Consider the following 21,403-nt stretch of genomic DNA (forward strand, 5'->3'; position numbering starts at 1 on the left):
GGATAATCTTTATGCAATTGGCGAGGGGGCCCACTTGCAAGGGAGAAATACGAAAACATAATACCTACACACAGGGCAGGACTTTCCAGAGATGGGAAAGATTTGTTAGCGATTCTTTGGTTGAGTGGGAACATTAGAGTTGCGAGAAACTACAGGATGCAATAGTAAAAGCAACAGACTTCTGTCAGGTACGTTGGCAAAAGCAAGCAGATATGGTTCCCAAAAAGGTGGCAGACATCAAAACGCAAAAAAAAAAAAAAAAAATACCCACACCCACCACGCTTTTAGGAATAGTAAACTCTGAAGAAGGAAGCTATAGGACTATCAGATTAGGCAGAAACAGACTAAGGAAGTAAATCAGATGTGAAAAGGCTCAAGCAGAAGAGGGGGGCGTGGTGGAAATTGTCAAGTCTGAGTAAAAAAAAAAAAAATTGTTGGTGAAAGGAAAAATAAAAAGGAGAAATAGTAAGACTAGATACAGAAGAGGGAGATAAGAGATATAGCAGACAACCTAAATGGCAAGGGAGGTGGACAAGTCTATTTACAGAAAATACGTTTTACATGGAACATTCAAAACTGGACAAAGTCAATATGACCAGACTGGTACTTCCAAGAAAATATTTTTTTTTTTAAATTAAAAAAAAGAGAGAAGAAGGAGCTTAGGTTGTGCTGGCAACACCATTAACAGAACTATTTAACCAATCACTGCTTAAAATATAAATTTAAAAAAAAAAAAACGTTTCAGGCGACTGGGAGAAGAGCAGATGTAGTCCCACGTCACAAACATGAAAACAGTTCAGTAGCAAGTAAACTATAGGCAAGTGAATAAGGTAGTAATGGAGAAATAAATAGAAATACTGTTGAAAGAAATCAAGTATCCAAAATCTAGAAACTTACAAGATCCTTGTTTTGATGTTATTTCTATGATGTAGCCTGTTCCAGATGGGCAATCTTTGATACCGCTACTTGGTCGTTATAGCCACTACCCTAATTGCCTTACATGAACACAAGCCATCAGTTGTCTGCAGTTACACCGCTTTGAATCGTGGGTGAATGGGAGCTGGCTTTAGTTTGAACATCCTTCTGACAGGACAAGTGCATCTTTCTATGCAAGAGAGGTATGTACATGGAACACGGTCTTGAAATTAGAGATCGCACAATCACAGCAGAGCATTCCACCCTGATTGTTTGATGAAGACCCGTTCTATCAATCACCAATTTTTTTTTTTTTGTGATGCTCACATTTGCTTTTTTTTGTGCAAATCCAAGAAACAGGTCAGTGTCTCCATACAAATGGTTCACATATTTAAATACGAAGAAACACACTCCTGTAGAGTGTAATGTCGAGTTGTGACAGGCATGCTCAAATTCGAGACGGCCATGTGTTCAATTAAAATGGTACAATTTATTTTATATTTTAAGAAGCCGAATACCAACAGACGTTACTTAAATAAACCAGAGAAAAAAGTAATTAAAGTCTGACATGCAAGTAATTTAATAATTTTTTTTTTTTAAAGTTATTATAAAAGGTCACCCGTTTATAGGTCAATCATAACAAGGGAATGACTTATTTGAAAAGTCTTGGGGTACAGTTCTTCTTACAAGCATGTAAATAGTTTTACAATTTAAAACTGAGATTTGACGTATAATTTGGTGGTTTGAAAAAGTACATCCCCCACCAATATTATTTTTTTTATTAGTGACCTTCTGCATTACCAGGGTTCAAAACTACTGATATAAGTGAATGTAAAGGAAAAATGCAACAGATTAGTGCTGGAAGACTGCAAAGAGGCGAATAACTCACTCACAGGTCACAGTCATAACTCACTATAAGAGCATTGTTTATCATGTACTGAACAAGTCTTAAAGGGGAGAACACTGAGGTATTGTAGTATGCAATGCAATAAAAAGGGTATATTTGTTTAACTGAAAGTGGCTGAACTTTTTTTAATGCACTAGATTCACAATGCAGAAGTAATAAAATCAGATTGTACATACGCTCGCCTAGGAACTGGTTCATGGTCTCTATCATTCACCATCAATACGTAATAGGAATAAACTATTGTGTAACAATGGAATGCCATATTCTTCCTAGAAATACTCAACCTAAACCCACACACTGACTGGCAGTCTGCGTTACTGGATTAAACAACCTCCTCCTGCTGATTATTTTGTTTCTACAAACATTTATAAAGTTGAACCATTCTAGAGATGTCTGTGAATACTTTTTAGTGATGGGAAAACATGCCATTTCTTATCTCAATAAATAATTGTTCTTTAATCTATTGATTAAATAAATGTATAATATTCTCATTTAAAGAAATAAACTTTTTTCTAAGTAATAAGAGCATTTCAGTTTATGTATTTCTGCAAAAAGGCATTAGATTACCATCTGGTATACCAAGGATGGTACTGTATTGTGGGAATTATGTCAAACCCTAAGGGGGGTCTGAAATATGTTCCAGTATTAAAGGGTTAAATGGCAAGTTATCCACAAGAATATAATCCCTAGCACCCGGGATTGAAATATGCCTTTCTGGACAAGGCGATTTCAGGTTACCCAGGAAAAGAATTGCCACTTTTCCATGAGGTGTAATTGTTTACTTTCCATCATTGCTTTTTTGAGTTGGGCAAGTCAATGAAAACTTCATTTGAATGAGTGGACTGCTTTTCTCGTGTCCCAATTCTACTGTCAGCCCACTGCACAAACTATACTACAGATAATCCAAGTGTGATTCATGTTCAGGTGGCAATATTCCTCCTTTTGGCACAGCTTCTTGTCCAGTATGATAAGCAGGGGGTCCCCCAGAGCTGAACCGCATTTATTTCAGCTGCAGGGACCCTCTCGTTCCCAAGATCCCTACTGAAGAAGGTGCTGGTGTTTACTTCCTCAATAAATCCCCAAATCAAATGGGCCAATAGGAAGCTGCGACGGATGACGTTTTGGCTTCCTATTGGCCAGCAAGATTAAACCACCTTTCTGTTTCCATTGAGGGATGGGGGGGCCATACCGGCAGCACCTTCTCTGGTAAGCATCTCGTGGACCAGCAGGTCTCCAGAGATGAAATGAAAGCGGCTCAGATCCGGAGACCCCCTGCGTCCTAGCTATTTGTCCAAAAAATAAAAAATGGTCAGACAGAAATGCTCCTTTAAAGGTTTACGAGCTGTAGGATCTGCCTTTCCCTGAGTTTATGGGCCTATAAAGCGTGCATTGAGAAAGCAAGGGAGATATTAGCAAAATGTTGCAAACCGATAAGTAAAACATACGGTATCTAAAAAAATGTCATTATTGTAGGTATATACGTTATGGTGCAACGTATACAGTAAAGTAATGATAATGAACACTTCCGGGCACAATCACATCTCAGACAGGTCCCCAAACTGGCATTACCCCACAAATAACAGCGCTTCCACAACAACCAGGGATTCTGAGTAATAATATGCAAGTGAGCACCCACAAAGGGTCACCCATTTTAACATGGATCCCTTAAATATTACGCCCCCTGCATAACAGCTTTTAAAGCCAAGCCTGGCCTGTGTTATATAGAAGTCATAAGCTTAACCCTTTGAGTGCCCCAAGACGTAGGTACAGCATATGGTCCGGCTCTCCAGCAGGGGCCCCATGACGTAGTGGGTACGTCATGGCCTTTTACAGCTCGTTTTCCAGGGGAGATCTGGTGCTGCGCTCCTGTGGAGCTCACAATGCGATTCAGGGAAACGGAAGAGGCTGCCTTCTCCCCGTTTACAAATTCCGTGATTGCTCGGCACGCAAAGGGTTAAAGGAATCCATGTTAAAGTGGATTTGAAGCAAATATATATATATATATATATACAGTGTTCGACAAACCTATACATTTGCTCGCCCCGGGCGAGTGGATTTAACCCCCGGGCGAGTAAATATTGGCCCAAGCAGCACACGTTTGGTACTAGGTGGCGAGTAGATTTTTTTGTGTGGCGAGTAGATTTTTTGGTGATTTGTCAACCACTATATATATATATATATATATATATATATATATATATATATATATATATATATATATATATATATATATATATATATATATATATATATATATATATATATATATATATATATATATATATATATATATATATATATATATATATATATATATATATATATATTAGCACATTAATGTTCTGCATCTAAAGAAAAAGGATTGATGCGGACAAATTTACTAAGCAGTTGTCTGCCAAAAGACACCTTACAGCCTAGTGTTGTGCAAAGGGTGGTCCAGCGCGGAAAGGTGTTTTACAGCAGAAGACTGCTTAATAAATATGGTCCAATAATTCCATATTACGCCAATAAATCCATACGGATATTCTCCGAGAGAGGATTTTAGATCGGGGTATGACTTGACCAGAGTCCACCTTCACAAACAGTCACCTTTGGGAGAGATGTAAAATTTTTGAGAATGATGTATTTAACAAACAGATATATACACTTCTTACTTTGCATTACTAGTCCCAGCACCACTTGCTTCAGTCACAGGAGGAGCAGCATGGCGGCAATAAGGTATATGCAATGCAAATTCTGCTGGTTCTTAACCAATGTTCATTCACCAGTGCTACTGCATAGACCTAACAAAAAAAGTGTTATCCTCAGGAAAATCTCCAACCACAAGTTACCAACCCCAGGAAAAGCAATAAATAGGCAAGGTAAATGACATACCAAGTGATTATGTGAACAAATAGGATCAAGTGTTTACTTGAGCATAACTCCTATTAGTCTGGATAATAATAATAATAATAATAATAATAATAATAGGTTATTAGAAATCGGCAGTGACTAATAATTATGAAGTGCAAAATCAACACACCGTAATAGTTTTTTTTTTTTTTTTTTTTGTTTTAAGCATTTCCATAACGTTACCCACATTTTTTTGTAATGTTAGTTTTCCAACAATTTCCATATCCTGGGATTCTAGAAATACTGAGCAGCCAAGACGCAGTGCGATAGCTGTAGGATTTTTTTATTTTTTTTAGCAAGCGAACCTGAACATAGTGAGGATTTGGCGTGACTTCTTTGCTGTATGTTTGGCGCAGCTAAATCCTTCCAAATTAATGTAGACATTTTATGGACAAAAGAAGAATACTATATATTTCATGCTACTGTAGGCTTGTAAAAATAAAAATAATAATTATAAATTAAACAGCTAATGCAAATTGTACATCCTTACAAACCTAAACATTGTAATAAAAGTGCTCTCACTCCGTGGCCCCAAGACGTGAAACTGATTAGCAGTGCTGGAGAACAGTTCAGCTCCATTCAAATGAATGAGACTCCAAAACAGGGAAAGCAGCTTCACGGCATATCGCAGAAGGGCCCATTTCCTAACATGAGAATAGTTACTGTATGTTTGACCTTGAATTTCAGTACAAACAATGTACAGTAAGAAATAAGAATAGGTAAGAAATAAGAACTGTAAATGATGCTCAGTCCTGCTAAACCTAATTTAATGCCCAACCCCACTGTCAAAAAAAAATAATAATAATAATAATTTAATGTATTGCCAATACCATGGCTAGTAGTTTAATACTTCCCAAACATCAGGAAAACATGCAGATACAGACTCATAAGTCACAACAGGTAAAAATGAAATTAGCTGCCGCTGTATATTGTACATTGTACTTTACAATTATGAAGGGGAGAAATGTGAAATGAACACAGCTACACCTATGCTACTAGTGTTTGTTCCCACATCCCGTCTAATCATGTCACGCAGGAGTTCAGCAAAACACCAGAAGGTGCAGAAATTAAACAGTGGCACCCTATCATTCTGGACACAGCACATTATTACTTAACACACACGTCTGCTTTTCAATGTTAGCAACATTTTTGTTTTAAGCAATTACAGCTAGGATAATAGTTTGTCACCTTTACTTGCACTGGAAAATTGTCACTGCTATCAATTAATATCAAATAGAATTTCTGGTATCTCAATGTATTGCAGCATCATTGTGCGCGTTGCTTCTAAATTTAGATAACACACTGTTATTCCAGAGGTTTAAGATTACATCAGCCTGTGCATGACTTTAAAATTTTCCAATTTCTTGAGTTGCAATGTGCCTCAGTGCTGATATAAAAAGCCATATATTAAATAATGCCTATTTTTTAGTCATTGTTTTCTTGCTGGCTTCAGGGATAGGCTTCCAAACATTGCAAGGCAGCTAGAAGACCAGCGAGAACATTACTGCAGGAAATAATGCACAACATGTATAAAAAGAATATTCAGCATACAAGCATTTACCTATAATTTACACAAACAGGCACTAGAAGAACTAATGTGGGTGGGTATTTGGAACTTTTGTTTAAACCTAAAAAGGGCAAAACTGTGTGATCATTTGCATGTCATTTCCCAGAATCCCTGGCTGCAATGAAAGAATTATATGCCAAGAGATAAATGGGGAAAAGCAGGATTGCAGACCTGTCTGAGACATGTGAATGTGCTCACAAGTCGTATTTGCTTTAAACCTACGTTATTTGAACAATTCAGATTGTCAGACGCAGCCTCCTTCCACAGAGCATGTGAAGTCCAAATAAGGCTGCCAAAAATCTAAAATGTTAGGAATATTACTAAGGCATGTTTATTTATACATTTGTGTAGTATATGTATTTGCAATACAGTAAAAGTACTTTCGCACTAAACCCTTGTGTAAAAGTAGAAGCACATCTTAAAAAAAAAAAAAAAAAAAAAAGTACATATATAGCTATAATGTACATTGCACTTGCAGCTATATTTGTGTATAAATACACATTCTTGTTTCATCATAATTAAATAGTTCACCGCAAAACAATGTAGCAAAGAAATATTGTCATGAAATAACACTTAAGGTATATATCACAGGTTAACCACTTTCAAATTAGTCTTAAAACAGCAGTGATTTCAGCAGAGTACAATTGTACTTTTTAAACAGTGTCCATCTTTAAGAAGTAAAAATGATTTCATGACAATATTTCTTTGTTGGAAATTGCTGCATTGTTTTGCAGTGAACCATTTTATTATGGTTAAACAAAATATACACACACGTAAAATAGCTGCAGGTGCAATGTACATCTCATATGCATATATTCCGATGTAAATGCATAAAAGCACAGGTTTTATTTATGTATGTGTTGTGTACCTTTTTTCCCCCCGCTCTATATTTGGCATTGCTGAACGTGTGGCATGTATACATTTGTCGCATATATACATATATTATTATCAGACACACACACACACACACCATTTTGTGATTAACAGGTGAATATTCATATATAGAGTGATATAAGGTGTTATATACTTGTATGCATGTTTGTACAACCAACAAAACATTAGGATTATAAAAGATCTTAATCTAATAATTTTTACCGTTAAAGTGCAATTAGAATTTTAAGGGGGATAGCAAAAAAAACTGGCAGCGCACTACTACTCCCTCCAGCTCTAGTGCTATGACGCCAATTAAGTGTAGCCCTGGTAAGAAATAGGGCTATATGTCTTTCCTCCCCTGGTAAGGGCAGGATGCCAGTAGTTATCATGGGTTTCCCCCACATCAAGGCCTGCTCTGAGTGGTGGAAGTAGGTCACCTGACCCTGTGTGGAAGGCATAGACACAGGGGCAGTACCTGCTGATATCATGAAGGGGAGGGCTGTCTCTATTTAGTGTGTGTCTGTTCCTGTCAGTGACTGTTGAGTCATGGGTTCAGCCCTGATGAGCTAGTGTTGGAGTGTCTGACTGGACAGTCAGAGTATGTGAGCTAGCTAGGTTCCTGAGGAGTAGGTCCTAGTGAGCTATAGGTGGACCAATACCTCTCATCCTGCATAGGGGGTGAGGGAAGAGCTAGCCCCACCCTGAGTGCCCATGGCTTGGGGTGGAGGCAGGGAGAAGAGATACCATCCTGAGGGAGAGCAGTCTGGAGGAGGGAGACAAGCTGTACCTGACTGTCTGTGATCCTGCTGTCATTCCTGCACTGAATAAAGAGCTGCTGCTTATTTTACATAAAGACTGTCTGAGACTGGAATCTCTCGTCCCTGAGAGGGGGACTCTCTGTAAGGGTTCCACCCCATATCCCTGGGGCTTAACAGAGATGGAGGCGTTGCACCACTGAGTAAAGAATGGAGGTATTCACCCCAGAAACCTGGTCTTGTCACCCCCATACCATTGCGGGAGACTCAGGCCCTTCTGTTACCTACAGGTATGCACCACCCACAGACACGTAGCCAGACCCTAGTACAGAGGGGGGGGTCCAATCTGCGATTGGCCCCAGGAAGACGGGCTACATAAGAATGAAACTTTTACGACAAACGCAGAGGGTAACATCCAACGGTTTGGGAAAGGGCATGTACAGGACATGTTTTGGTTAGGTTGATTCTTGAGCAAAATATAATGATGTTCAGCTAACTGGCACAATCAATCCAGAAGTATCACATTACTCATATTGGATCAGACATCAATTAAAACAGAAATGTAAATTAGGCCGTGGTAGCTCGGTTGTTATTGAGCAAAAATGAGTCATTACTCAATCAGTAGGTGATTTGGACTAACTGAATATACACAGAAATGTCACTCAAAACATACATACATACACTCAGCAGTAGATCACGAGCATGATCCAATGTACCAGAAGGGGAAATGTATTGGTCGATAATGCAGACAAAAAGCCAATGTTTCAGTCCTTGGGAGGACTTTTCTCAAGGGACCAAAACATCTGGCTTTTTATGATTTACTTCTGACGTGTACCTCTCCCCCTCTACTTTGCACCATGAACATCATTTTTTTTGGCATATTAGTGTGTGCGTGCTCTCCACCAGGATCCAAGGCGCGAGAGAAATGGGAAGACACACACACTTTACTTTTGATGAGGGAGGGGGGGTAGGTGATATACTCCCCAAAATGTCATCTTAACATTACACTTCTACTTTAGCCCCACAAATGTAGGGCAAGTCATCTTATAACTGCTACAGATCTATTAGCTGAAGAGATTTACCCTGCTCAGACTCTGTAGCATTTTTTCGACGCCGGAAAAGGTGAGATAATTGATGTGCAAAACACAGAACTTGCTACAGGATTACAATATTCATGTCAACTAACTCCACTGACAACTCACACCAAATAGTGATTACTCAAGAGCACCGCCATGCTCGTCTTCCCACAGAGGGATCCTCACACTGAAACAGACTTTTTCTAGGAAGTTTGCAAAATACAAAAAGGCAACAAGCTATCTCCAGCCAGGGAGCCAATGGATTCATGAAGTTACTGGGATGAACATCAAACCAGTGAACATTTGTTGAGCTTGGGGTGCCTACAGTTTTTGCAACTTGCTGCATTCTCACATACCTCCTTTCCCACGTTGCATCCCTACAACCCCTCGACGTTAGCAAGCTGGTGTCAGCACTTCTTTATCTTAAGGGCTAATGAGGAGCCAGTGACAGCTGCATTTTATTGGTAGAAAAAAAAAAAAAAAGTTGCCACAAGTTTAAAAAGAATAATAATTTTACATCTAAAAAAAATTATGTCCTAACAGGGGTGCGCAAACTTACGTTTGCGCCCCCTTGTCTCCGCTCCCCCACCTTGCCTGCTCTCGGGCCCCACACATCATATAACGTCACGTGAGAAGAGCCAGCTGAGAGCGGGTAAGTGAATGTGCAGAGGCCACGCGCCTCCCCCAGCATTTAATTTACATGCCTGGGGGGAAAGCGAGGGGGCTCTGCAACTGCGCACCCCCTTAGAAAATACCACGCCACCCGCCCCCCCCTCAGGGACCATGTTTTCAGGATATCCCTGCTTCAGCACAGATGGCTCAATTAAAGACTGATTGAGCCACCTGTGCTGAAGCAGGGATATCCTGAAAACATGACCTGTTGGCCCTTGAGGACTGGAGTTGCCCACATTTGGTATAGAGAAATAAAGTAAGATTGCCAAGAGCATTGCAGAAACGACAATCAACACAAATGTAGGGATATCCTTCTCATGTGACAAAAGACATTCTCTGGGTTCATTATTAAATTACAATGGCATGGATTTTAAATAATGGTCTACTGTCTCAAGTTCAGAGGCCGGTATGGGACAAATCCACACCATGATATCATTTATAACGGGATATGGGCATATTTATGAGAATGAGGGGGGTGTAAAAAGGAACAGCTTCTCCTTTGTATATGGATTTATTTTCTAACTCTGTAGGAAAGTTCCTCTTCATCAAGAGCATATCAGACTCTTTTATACTGCATATTACATAGAGGTGGGACAGACTAGGACAACTATTACAGTATTTCATCACTTATATTTTTAAAGGATTGCTTTGAATACTGTATACGTTAACATTGCACATACACATTACATGTACATGCATTGCACATACATAGTGTGTGAGTGCGTATGTGTATATATATATATATATATATATATATATATATATATATATATATATATATATATATATATATATATATATATCGTGTGTATATATATTACACATCCATACAGTGTGTTCAAACACACACGTGTATATGGTCTGTAAATAATTTTCTTGTGTTTATAGGTGTGCATGAATATGTATTATACAGCAGTTGTGTGCATTTTATATTTACACAAATGTATTGGCAGCTATATTTGAAAACATTGTATTTCTGATTATTTGCATTGGCGAATGTGTGGCATGTACAGTGTATGCTTTTCTATGATGTATACACACACACTTTGAAGTGTGGATGTTCAAAGTATACAAGACAATCGCATGTATTTATGTGCATATGTTTTGTGTACATTATAAAATTATACAGAACGCATGTGTCTACAGCTGCATATGTACATATTTGTTTCATGTAAAAGTTATTATAGACATGTGTACATATAAAATAGTTTGATACAGTACACTAAGTTATGCAAGTGTCAAAATAATCATGTACAAAACATATTCAAGTGTAAAGCTACAAGCATGAATACAAATGCACATTTAAGTGCATGTTCTCTTTAGCTTAGTGTATAATCTGATATTATACACACACAAAAAACAGGTTATATACATTTCTGTTATCTACTTGCATGTATACAGCTGCAGGGATATAGGTGTACAGTACACGGTTTATGGGGAATGTATAAATGAATACATACATTGCATGGACATTTATACTTTTTTTTGCGACCATAACTGATGTACCGGTATACATGTACATATGTTAAAGTTACTTATAAATAAAAAAGGTATGCTAGTGAACAAATAAAATAAGGTACAAAAGTGTGTATTTGTCTATATGCTATGTGTATAATATTCAATATATTGATATACAAAGCATATCATACATTTGTGGGTCTACTTAGCAGCATGATGTGGGTGTATATGTTGGGGTTTATAGCATGGCAAAAGTGCAGAGATAAGCATGTAGAAAGATGTGCATTTATAGGACTGCTTACATATGCTTTGGTGATGGCATGAATACGGAGTGTGTACACAATGCATAGAAGTGTAAATATGCAAGCACACACAAATACATGTCCATGTGAGTGCAGATCTGTTGTGTGTACGTGTGTGTACGTGCATGTATGTGCATGTATGTGCATGTGCCCACACGACCCATGAACTACCATCACAACAAAGCCCCTCATACTGCCGTGCAGCGCCTGGGGAGGGAGTGAGGGGCACCTACCAGGCGGGCAGCCTCGGCCCAGGTGCGGTCCTTCTTCTTCCTCTTGTCTTTCATGTTTGCATCTCATTGATAGTTCTTATGACGTGGGGGGTTCCACGGGGGCACGCGGGGTTCGAGTGGAGACAATGGCTCAGCGTGACAACAGAGCGGCCGCCGCACCCCGCCTCCCTCCTCAGCAGTAGCAGCAGCAGCAACTCATGCAGCGACACTGAGCAGCTGACAGCTCTGGGATGCTCCCGTTCCCCCTCACAACAATACACAGTGACGTCACGGCGAATGGCGACCCGGTGCTCTCGCGAGGGAAGCTGCGGTGGCGGAGGCGTTCCCCCAAAGCTCGCGAGCTCTCCCAGGGCAACGTTCCGAATTCCATCCCTGCGAAGCCCTCCTATCCCGCGGCTGCTCTTTCCTCTTCCTCTCGGGCTTTGTACTGAGACGCCCCCCCCCTGCCCCTGCTCTGCCTCCCATTACATGTTAACAGCTTCACTGCTGGAGGAGCCGGAGTCCCCGCCTTGTCTTAGCCCCAGAAACACATTTGTGTGTATGTGTGCGTATACATTGCATTTACGTTGCATTCATCATCCTTCCTTACTATTTTGTTCTTAAGCCCTCCTCCAGTTGCTTTGCCCTTCTTATGTGTAGGTTAGGTGGAAATAGTAGAACACGATCTATGACACGGGTGAACCAGGCTTTATTCCTGGTATCACCAAAATCTGATTGTAAATGTGGGCAGGGACTAGTTGTGCCTGAAAAATTCTATGTACTGTACACCACTGCATACACTCTGCACTATACAGGAAAATACATGGAGAAATATTTATGTCCAACTTTTTTTGTTTGTTCTTGGGTAATTTATTAAGCTGCGATCGTGCAAATGTAGCATCTCCCATTTAAATCAGTGGCTGCTTTTGTGCGGTACTGTTGAATGGACACTCCCACCTTAATTAAGTGGTTCTCAAATCCAGTGCTCAGGGCCTGGCAACCAGTGCCGTCTTAACGCATGGGCACGCTGGACAGTTGCCCGAGGGCCCCACGAGCATAGGGGCCCCATGCTAATCTATGCACAGACCAGAATTTAACACTAATTTTCCGATCACCCGCCTCAACATTCAAATCTCCCGCTAACTCGATAGAAGGATAAAAATGACGACTTGTAGTGGAGAGTTGGCGTGTCTGCATTCGCAAGAGAAATTTTGCAGGGCCCAGTGCACTGCTTTGCCCGGGGGCCTATAATGCTGGATAGACGGCCCTGCTGCCAACAGATCAGGTATTAAAGATATCTCTGCTGCAGCACAGGTGGCTCATTTCAGATTGAGCCACCGCTGCTAAAGCTGGGATATCCTGAAAACCTGACCTGTTGGGGGGGTCCTAAGGACAGGAGTTGAGAACCCCTTAATTAATTGCTTCCTCCATCTCTGCTTGTTGTGACTTTAGGTTGAAAGTTTTTGCATCTAGGTATCATTTTCCAAGGATTCATTTTTTTGAGATTCCTTATTTTACTCTTAACAACTAAAGTTCAAACGTCCAAGTCTTAAAGGGTATTTAAAACTGCAGATGCAGAAAAACCTCCTGTCTGTGGAACCGTGGCTGAAAAAGCTCCATTTGTAGTGCTGCAGCGGTCGCGCTGGCGTACAGTAAAAAGAAAAGATGCTATTGGGGGGGGGATTCCTCTTTTAAAAGGGACTGTCCTGCTTTGTTCAAAAGTAAGACGAGGGGAATCTCAATAATGCTTAGTAAAGAACATAACCCCATGCTTATTTTCAGTCATGTTTCATTTATTCATTTGTTACTATTTCTTATAAAAGGGACAGTATCCCATTTCCTGGGTAACTCACCAAATTATATGAATCCTGCACACAGGAAACAAGCGTTTCTTTTCATTATATAATTATTTAATTTGCATAACATCGAGGCACAACGTTTCGGGGGAACAATATCCCTTCATCAGTAATAATGTGCAAAGTGATATTGTTTCCCCGAAAACACGTTGTGCCTTGATATCCGGCAAATAAAAAATGATATGAATACTGTAAATACAAATATAGGATCAGTATCTGTCGTCTCAATTTTAGTATAGGTTGAACCTGATGAACATATGTTTTTTTTCAACTTCATCTGCTATGTAAATCAAGAAAAGAAAGTTTCTGTTTCCTGTGTGCAGCGGGGGAGATTGATATAAGTGGTCGGTAAAGAGGAATGGCGGAAAGTGGTCCCTGTCAATACATCCAGCTCAGCACCAGCGTAATCTAGGAGTGCATCAATAGCTAACTGGAGTGTATTTAATATTTCCTTGAGAACCTGGCACAATGAGGAATGTCATTGTTGCAATGTGCCCCTATTCCAGTGAAACAACATGCATAAAGATGTGGCCTCTGTGGTGTGGGGGAGCACAGCTACACAACACGTCCCAGAATAAGTCAGAGTTCTTTAAAACGTCCCAATAGTGCAGGAATATTTGTTAGAGGAGGAACGGAACTAGCACTGAAAGTGAGCTTGAGATGAAGGCTACATTTCTCTCTCATTAGAGAAGTTCACGGTACAGGCGGTCCTCGTTTTACGACGTTTCGTTTTACAACGAACGGCTTATCCGATGCTTGTCAATGCATCCCTATGGCCCGTTTTACGACGCCCGAACGGCTTATCCGACACTCTTACGACGCTTTAAAAAATTGCTACAAATGAACAACCAGACGGCTGCAGGCTAGGGAAATCATTCTGAACAGTCTGTGTGAAGGTTTGGTGGTGTATTTTAGGCCCTAAACCATGGCTGATCAAAGCAAAAAGCAAAGTGCTGTTACTCCAAAAAGGAATAGAAAATCTATAACTGGAGACCAAGCAAAACATAATAAAGCGCTCTGTGAAAGGAGAGACGAACACAGAAATTGGACGTGCCTTGGATATACCTCGCACAACTATTGTGACAATAATCAAAGACAAGGCAAGAATCCTGGAACAGATCAAGGTCTCAGCTCCTATGCAAGGTACAACAATAAGGCAACGTGCTGGGCATATTGCTGAGGTAGAAAACTCATCATATGGCTGGAAGATCAATCCCAGCGTCATGTGCCCATTAGTTTAGCCTTAATTCAGGCCAAGGCTTTGAGTCTGTATGAGGACATTAAGCAACAGCATGGAGAAGGGACCACTGAGGAAACGTTCACTGCAAGTAAGGGCTGGTTTATGCGGTTTAAAGAGAGGGCAAACTTGCATAACATTAAAGTGACCGGGGAAGCTGCTAGTGCGGATGAGGAGTCAGCTAAAACCTTCCGTTACATTGGCCAAAATTATAGAGGACGGTGGCTATTGCGCACGTCAAGTGTTCAATGTTGATGAGACTGGGCTCTACTGGAAGAAAATGCCCAGTAGAAGCTACATTGCAAAAGAGGAAAAATCTATGCCCGGGTTTAAAGTTGCAAAGGACAGGCTGACTCTTCTGCTTGGATCAAATGCTGCAGGTGATTTCAAACTAAAACCTTTGCTTGTTTATCATGCAGAAAACCCTAGGGCATTCAAGGGTTATGCAAAGAGCACACTTCCAGTGATTTGGAAGTCCAACCGTAAGGCATGGGTAACAGGGAGCCTTTTTGAGCACTGGTTCCAGCATCAATTTATTCCAGCTGTGCAATTATATTGCATGAACCAGAACCTCGATTTCAAAGCATTGCTGCTCCTGGACAAAGCTCCTGGCCATCCCGTGTACCTGGATGACCATCATCCAAACGTCATGGTGGTGTTCATGCCCCCCAACACCACCTCACTGATACAGCCGATGGACCAGGGGGTTATCGCTTCCTTCAAGGCCTACTATCTTAGGCGAACATTTGCCCAGGCCATCAGAGCAACCGATGTGGAAGGTGGTCCAACCTTAAAAGAATTTTGGAAGGGTTACAACATTCTCCATGCAGTGAGAAACATCGGAGAGGCATGGAATGAGGTGAAACAATCCAATTTAAATGGAGTTTGGCGTAATTTGTGCCTGGATTTTGTGTCTGATGTCCAAGGCCTTACAGAGACTGTTGCAGAAGTTACAGAAACTGTTATGCAAATGGCCAGAGATCTCAACTTGGAGGTGGAAACCGAGGATATTGAGGAGTTGCTCGCCTCACATTCTAACGAGTTGAGCAATGAAGACCTCATGCAATTAGAAGAGCAAAAAATTGCTGAAGAGGAGGCCCACCAATCTGCTGATGTGGCACAGCCACAGCCACGTAAATCATTGTCAAGCAAAATGTTGGCTGCGGCATTCAAGCACATTGATAGCGCACTGGCCATATTTGAGGACAATGACCCTAACATTGAACGGAGTTCAACAGTCAGTCGTGGGGTGTCTAACCAAATCAGCTGCTATAGAGAGATCTACACGCAGAAAAGGAAAGGATCTGTCCAGACTTCAATGAAGAGGTTCTTCAAGAGGCCGAAACCTTCAACTCCACCTACATCACCTCCAAAAAGTCCGTTGTCTGTTGAAGACCCCCCCCCCCCCCAATCATCTTCCTCCAATAACTGATGTGTTTTTTTTTTGCTCATGTACATTTCTGTACAGAATACAGCATAGTTTTATTTTTATAGTTTTATTTTACAGTTCTGGAATCAATAAATATAATGTTTCCATCATAATCTATGTGTGTGCTGCATATCTTATTGCTTGAGTAACATTTTCTGTGTATTTTAGCATTAAAAATGCCTTAAGGAATGGAACGTTTAATTTAAACAGTGTTCCTATGGGAAAAAGGGTTTCACTTTACGACGCTTCGCTATCCAACGCCATTTTGAGTAACGCATTGCGTCGGATAACCGAGGACCGCCTGTAACATGGTTCAAGGCTTTTAGTTCACTTTGGTCCTACGTGGCCACCTGGCTCAAAGAATATCCGTTAGTGAGCATTTCATGAAATCCCTCTGCTCGGACAAGAGGCCCCTCTGTGTGCTAGAAAACACCTTACAACTTATTCAAGTCAATAGTTTATAGTGTCTTCCAGCTTCAGTATTTGAAAAAGTATGAAGGGGGAAGGGGTAGAGGTCCTCATGTACTGGTCCAATCTTTGTACTAGAAAAGTTGCAGGTATGAAGAGAATGTGACAGATCCTACCCACCAAAGTAACGTTTACATAAGAGTTCAGCCGCACACATAGCAGGTAATCAATGTCAGAGAGACATTGACATTTCTTTATTGAAGTAGAGTTGGGGTGCACAATGTTTCAGGGTTGCCGACAAGGTGGCTGAACTCTTCTCTATATGTGAAAGGAAGAACCTAGGCACTGCGGATTTCTGCTAGAAAATTAATTTATTATAAGCCAATAGTTGACGTTTCGGTCTCAAGGGCCAATGATTATGCCACTTGCTTTTGAGAAAGGCCCTTGAGGTTGAAACGTCAACTATTGGGTAGGTGCTGGGACACGGATATGTGCAGGGAGCAAGTGGCCCCTTCACTAGGCCATAGACCCCCTAGGCCCCAGCTAGTCCCCTACTCATCTTAGTTTGTGGCTGCTGTAGGGAAGGCCCCTTCAGTTAGGGACCTTGCCCCTTAGTAGTGTGTTAAGTTCAGGGACACAGCTGCAGTGCTGTGTGGCCCTGACAAGTGTGGTCTGGGATTAGACCTACGTCACTAAAGATAAGAGACTATCTGTACGGTGAGATCATTAAGAGGGAGACCATGCTATTTGAAGGAGGACGCCATCGCTGAGACTTCGTTGCTGGACACAGACGGATCCTCTTGCTGTTGTTCTGCTATACCCGGGTGCAGGAGCCCCGGGCAGGTATACACCAAGTGCACCAACTATACACCTCATCTAGTGGGCAGAGCTGTCTCACACTTGGGTTGGGTTGTGGGACACTTGGGTGTGGGGTTATGGCCCTAGGAGGTCAGTGTTATAGAGTGACACTATTGTGATGTTGTTGATGTAATTGTGTTGTACTTATCTTCATATAGTAAACTGTTTAACCATAGACTGGTGTATGTGGTTTCTATATGTGGGTCCTGTGACGGGTTATTCTATACTCTAGGATCCTGCACAGGTGGAGGCGCTGTTATATTGTGAGTATCGTTCCAGGATACACCCCAGGTTCCCATCAGCGGAGGCTCAGGCCTCCTGTGAGCCTGGTAATGCATGTAGATTTCCCAACATGGTCCCTATCTGCGATTGGGGGGGGGGGGTGGAGGAGTGTGTTACATATGAAAAATGGATCCAATGCTCTACGGATTTTATAATAAAGCTATTTATTTGTGCCACACAACGTTTTGACCTGAACAGATCTTTATCAAATGACTAGGCCAAAATGCATAGATACAACGACTATTCTCTCTCCAACACGGACCCCGGCTAATAGCACCTGCAACGATCTGTACCTCACCAACCCAGACCCCGGCAAGTATATCGACTATCCATACCTCTCCAACCCAGACCCGGCTAACTTGACCAACCTACACTCCAGACGCGCACACACGGCTGTGGGTGATGTTTATATCCATCCCCACCTCGGCCCCGTGGTCACGCCTTGTTTTTGGTGAGCACATCGTGACAGTATGCTCAGCCCAACAAATATGGACCCCACCGAGGTGGGGCGAGTCTTGAGCACGCACGCCAACATGTTCTCTAAAATAGAGAAATATTTGGAACAGAACGACCGACGTATGGACTTGCTACAACAGAACCTTCTCTTTCTGTCCAGGTGCAAGCCCCTCTTCCTACTCCCATTCCGTCGGGTTCTACCACCCCTATGCCTACCCTAATGTCTGTGACCATGACTTCTGAACCCCGACTCCCAACCGCTTGTAACGCTCGGCCTGTCCACAAGCCAGACAAGAGCCCGGGACTGAGGTGGAAAGGGATAATACCACACACCTAACAGTAAACGGGGGCACGGCCGGAGTGTGGAAGTAGCGTAGATGGTCCAGGTAACAACAATAGAAAGAGTACCGTACTTTCCAACTCCAGCGGTGGTAGGTATAGTCCGTAAGCCCATGGTCGTGGAATGGAGAGAGCAGCGCAGTTGAATGTCCGTAAGCCTTGGTCGTGAAGTGGAGAGAGCAGCGAAGTAGATTGTCCATTAGCCGTGTCCAAGGGATATAGAAGTCTGCAAGGTAAAGAGTCCAACGCCAAGTCCAAGGGTACCAGAGAGCAGCATAAACGAAGTCCAAAGCCAAAGGTCAATATCCAGGGAGGTCAGCAGGATATCCAGGGACAGGAACAGGGACTGAAAGGCAAAAGGGGCCAGGCAACAGCAGACAGCACCAAGGTACAGAAGCTATGCAGAGCAAGGAGGTAATGGTGAGGGGAGACTAAATAGGGGTTTGGGACCTATCAGAGGAAGGGGAGGAACGGAGGAGTGGTCTGAGGAAAGACCTGATAGGAGGGAAGTGTTTGGGAAGCTGGGGCCTATCGGAGCAAGGGGAGGAATGGAGGAGCGGCCCGGGGGAGGACCTGATAGGCCCCAGCTACCCAGACACCTTTCCCCTGTCACAGCAAGGGGAGGAGCGGCCCGGGGAAGAGCCTGATGGGAGAGAAGGGCCTGGGGGGCGGACATGACGGGGAAGAGGCAGGGAAGCGCGTGGAGTGTGCGCCGCGTTATCGGGGGTGGAGTCAGGCGCCCGGCGCCAGTAAATGGCAGCCTGGGTCCGCGCGCGCCCATAGGGGTGACGCGCGCGACCCGGAAGTGTGGGGGCAGCGGGAGAGGGAGTCGCAAGGAGCGAGGTACGCCGCCGGGGAGCCTGGGCGGCATGTAAGAGAGGTAAGGAGGCGCTGGCAGTGGGTATGCCCGCAGCGCGGATCCTTACACCGCTATGCTGAAGATCCGCATGGATGCCGAGGGTTCTAGAACCAATGCTTCATCCAGTTGGGGATCACACCTATTCGCTTTCCTTCCCACAGATCCAAGGTGGCGTATATTATCTCACTACTCACTGACGACACTCTGGCCTGGGCTTCCCCTATCTGGGAACAAAGATCGGAGCTAACTCAGGACATCAGACTATTCGCCAGGGAATTCTGTAGAGTCTTTGACACACCTGGTCGCAAGGTAACTGCTGCTTCCTCTCTTTTTCATATCTCTCAGGGAAAACGTCCGGTCGCCAGATACGCTCTCGAGTTTCGTACCATCGCTGCGGAGACCGGTTGAAATAATGAGGCGTTGTCATCGGCCTTCTGGCAGGGTCTTTCAGAGTCACTAAAAGACGAACTCGCGGCACAAAAGTACCCAACGGATCTTGAGGATCTTATCGCTGTCTGCATCCGCGTAGACCAACGGTTGCAAGAAAGGAGGTCCAAATGCTCCTGTCATCACCAACTCGCTCCCAGATTGTCTTCTTTCCACTCCGGAACGCCAGAATCTTCTCTCTCCGACACTCCCGAACCCATGTAACTGGGCGGCAATAAATTGTCTCCTCCTGAGAAGCAACGCCGACACAACATTGTGGTCATTCTGGACAGGTACTTCTCTGCCCTCACAAGTCGGGAAAAGCCAGCTCCCATTGAGGTCCAGGGGAATTTCTTTGGGAACACTCTCCACTTCCCCTATCACCAAAAGACCTTGCCAACCAGAATATTGGAAACCAATGTGGAGCCCCCGCTACAGCTAAATATAATATGTGGGCAGTGCTCTTGGGTAGGTATAAACAGTACGGCAATAGAAAGAGAAGTAACCCAAGTTGAGCACTCAAGCTCACGCTCTAAATGATAAGTGATAAATATTAAAATCTAGTTTTATTTAATACAATACACTAAAATATTGAGCTGTAGTCAGCCTATTAACTCACTGTGACACAGTATGGTCTGGCAAGATCAAATACAGCTCTTGTGTGCTTATTACTGATTCCTGCCATGTGAAAGCTTTTTGATCACAAAATGCGCGCGTTGGCAATTTTCTCAGACGTGCACGCGCAGGGGCTCACACACACCGCATTCACTGATCTTGCACGGCGAGCATTTGCAGTTCTGTGCTACTACCCAATATAGGTCTCCTGGTGTGCCCTAACGGACACGCGGGACCTCCATTAGAGATAAGGGGGAACCGTTTCCACACATCTAAGCCTTATACTTTCATGATGGTATTCTCGCACCCATTCATGAATATGGGTTACCATCATTAGCTTTTATCATAGTATTTGGCTATCCTGACGAGGAGAGTTTATATAATGTATACAAAATACTTCCTTCATTTGAGAGTATGAGTGTACCCATTCATGAATATGGGTTGCCATCCGTAGCTGTATACATACTATCATTTTTACTTCTTTTGGGACATTACTGAGCTCAGTAGCTGTTACTCACATAGTAAGTTTTTAGACGGTGACACGGATTGTTAACCTTTTGGACCATTCGCAATATCACGTAGCACAGGCCCGTATTGGGGTCACTTCAGGTCACCACCTGAATCAGAGTGCAAGACCACAGATAAATATACAGTATAAACTTATCCAGAGCAAATAGACTCCGGCCACTTTATTCCAAAAGTGGCTGTAGTACATGTTGAACAGTTGATACCATTCACACTGCTCTACGGGCTCTGGTATTGATCGTGTCCCCCATGTTATGAGGACTATATCCAGGGTTACTTCAGGTCAAGCACCTGACGCTATCTACCCGATCGCTAACTGACAGAGTGAGTGTGTATTCTGTGTCGGAGTCACTCTCTGTAATCACAGTATACATCCCTGTTTACCTTCTATTATGATATATGGTGCTACTGTACGTAGTATAATATCCATAGAACTTGTTCAGGATTAACCTCAAGCCATTACTTGACTTTCATTGCACGATTG

General features: G+C 42.5%; 1 protein-coding gene across 1 annotated transcript in view; it reads right to left on the reverse strand.

Annotated features, from left to right (window-relative positions):
• Positions 1-12,049, reverse strand: part of ASXL3 (ASXL transcriptional regulator 3) — a 175,883-nt gene extending 163,834 nt beyond the window's left edge. The window contains exon 1 of the mRNA XM_075584627.1: positions 11,651-12,049. Coding sequence (XP_075440742.1) covers positions 11,651-11,704 — 54 coding nt within the window. The 5' untranslated portion in view covers positions 11,705-12,049. The remainder of the gene's footprint in view (positions 1-11,650) is intronic.
• Positions 12,050-21,403: the final 9,354 nt, after the last annotated feature.

This window comes from Ascaphus truei, chromosome 2, assembly GCF_040206685.1.
Source record: "Ascaphus truei isolate aAscTru1 chromosome 2, aAscTru1.hap1, whole genome shotgun sequence".
Taxonomy (NCBI): Eukaryota; Metazoa; Chordata; class Amphibia; order Anura; family Ascaphidae; genus Ascaphus; species Ascaphus truei.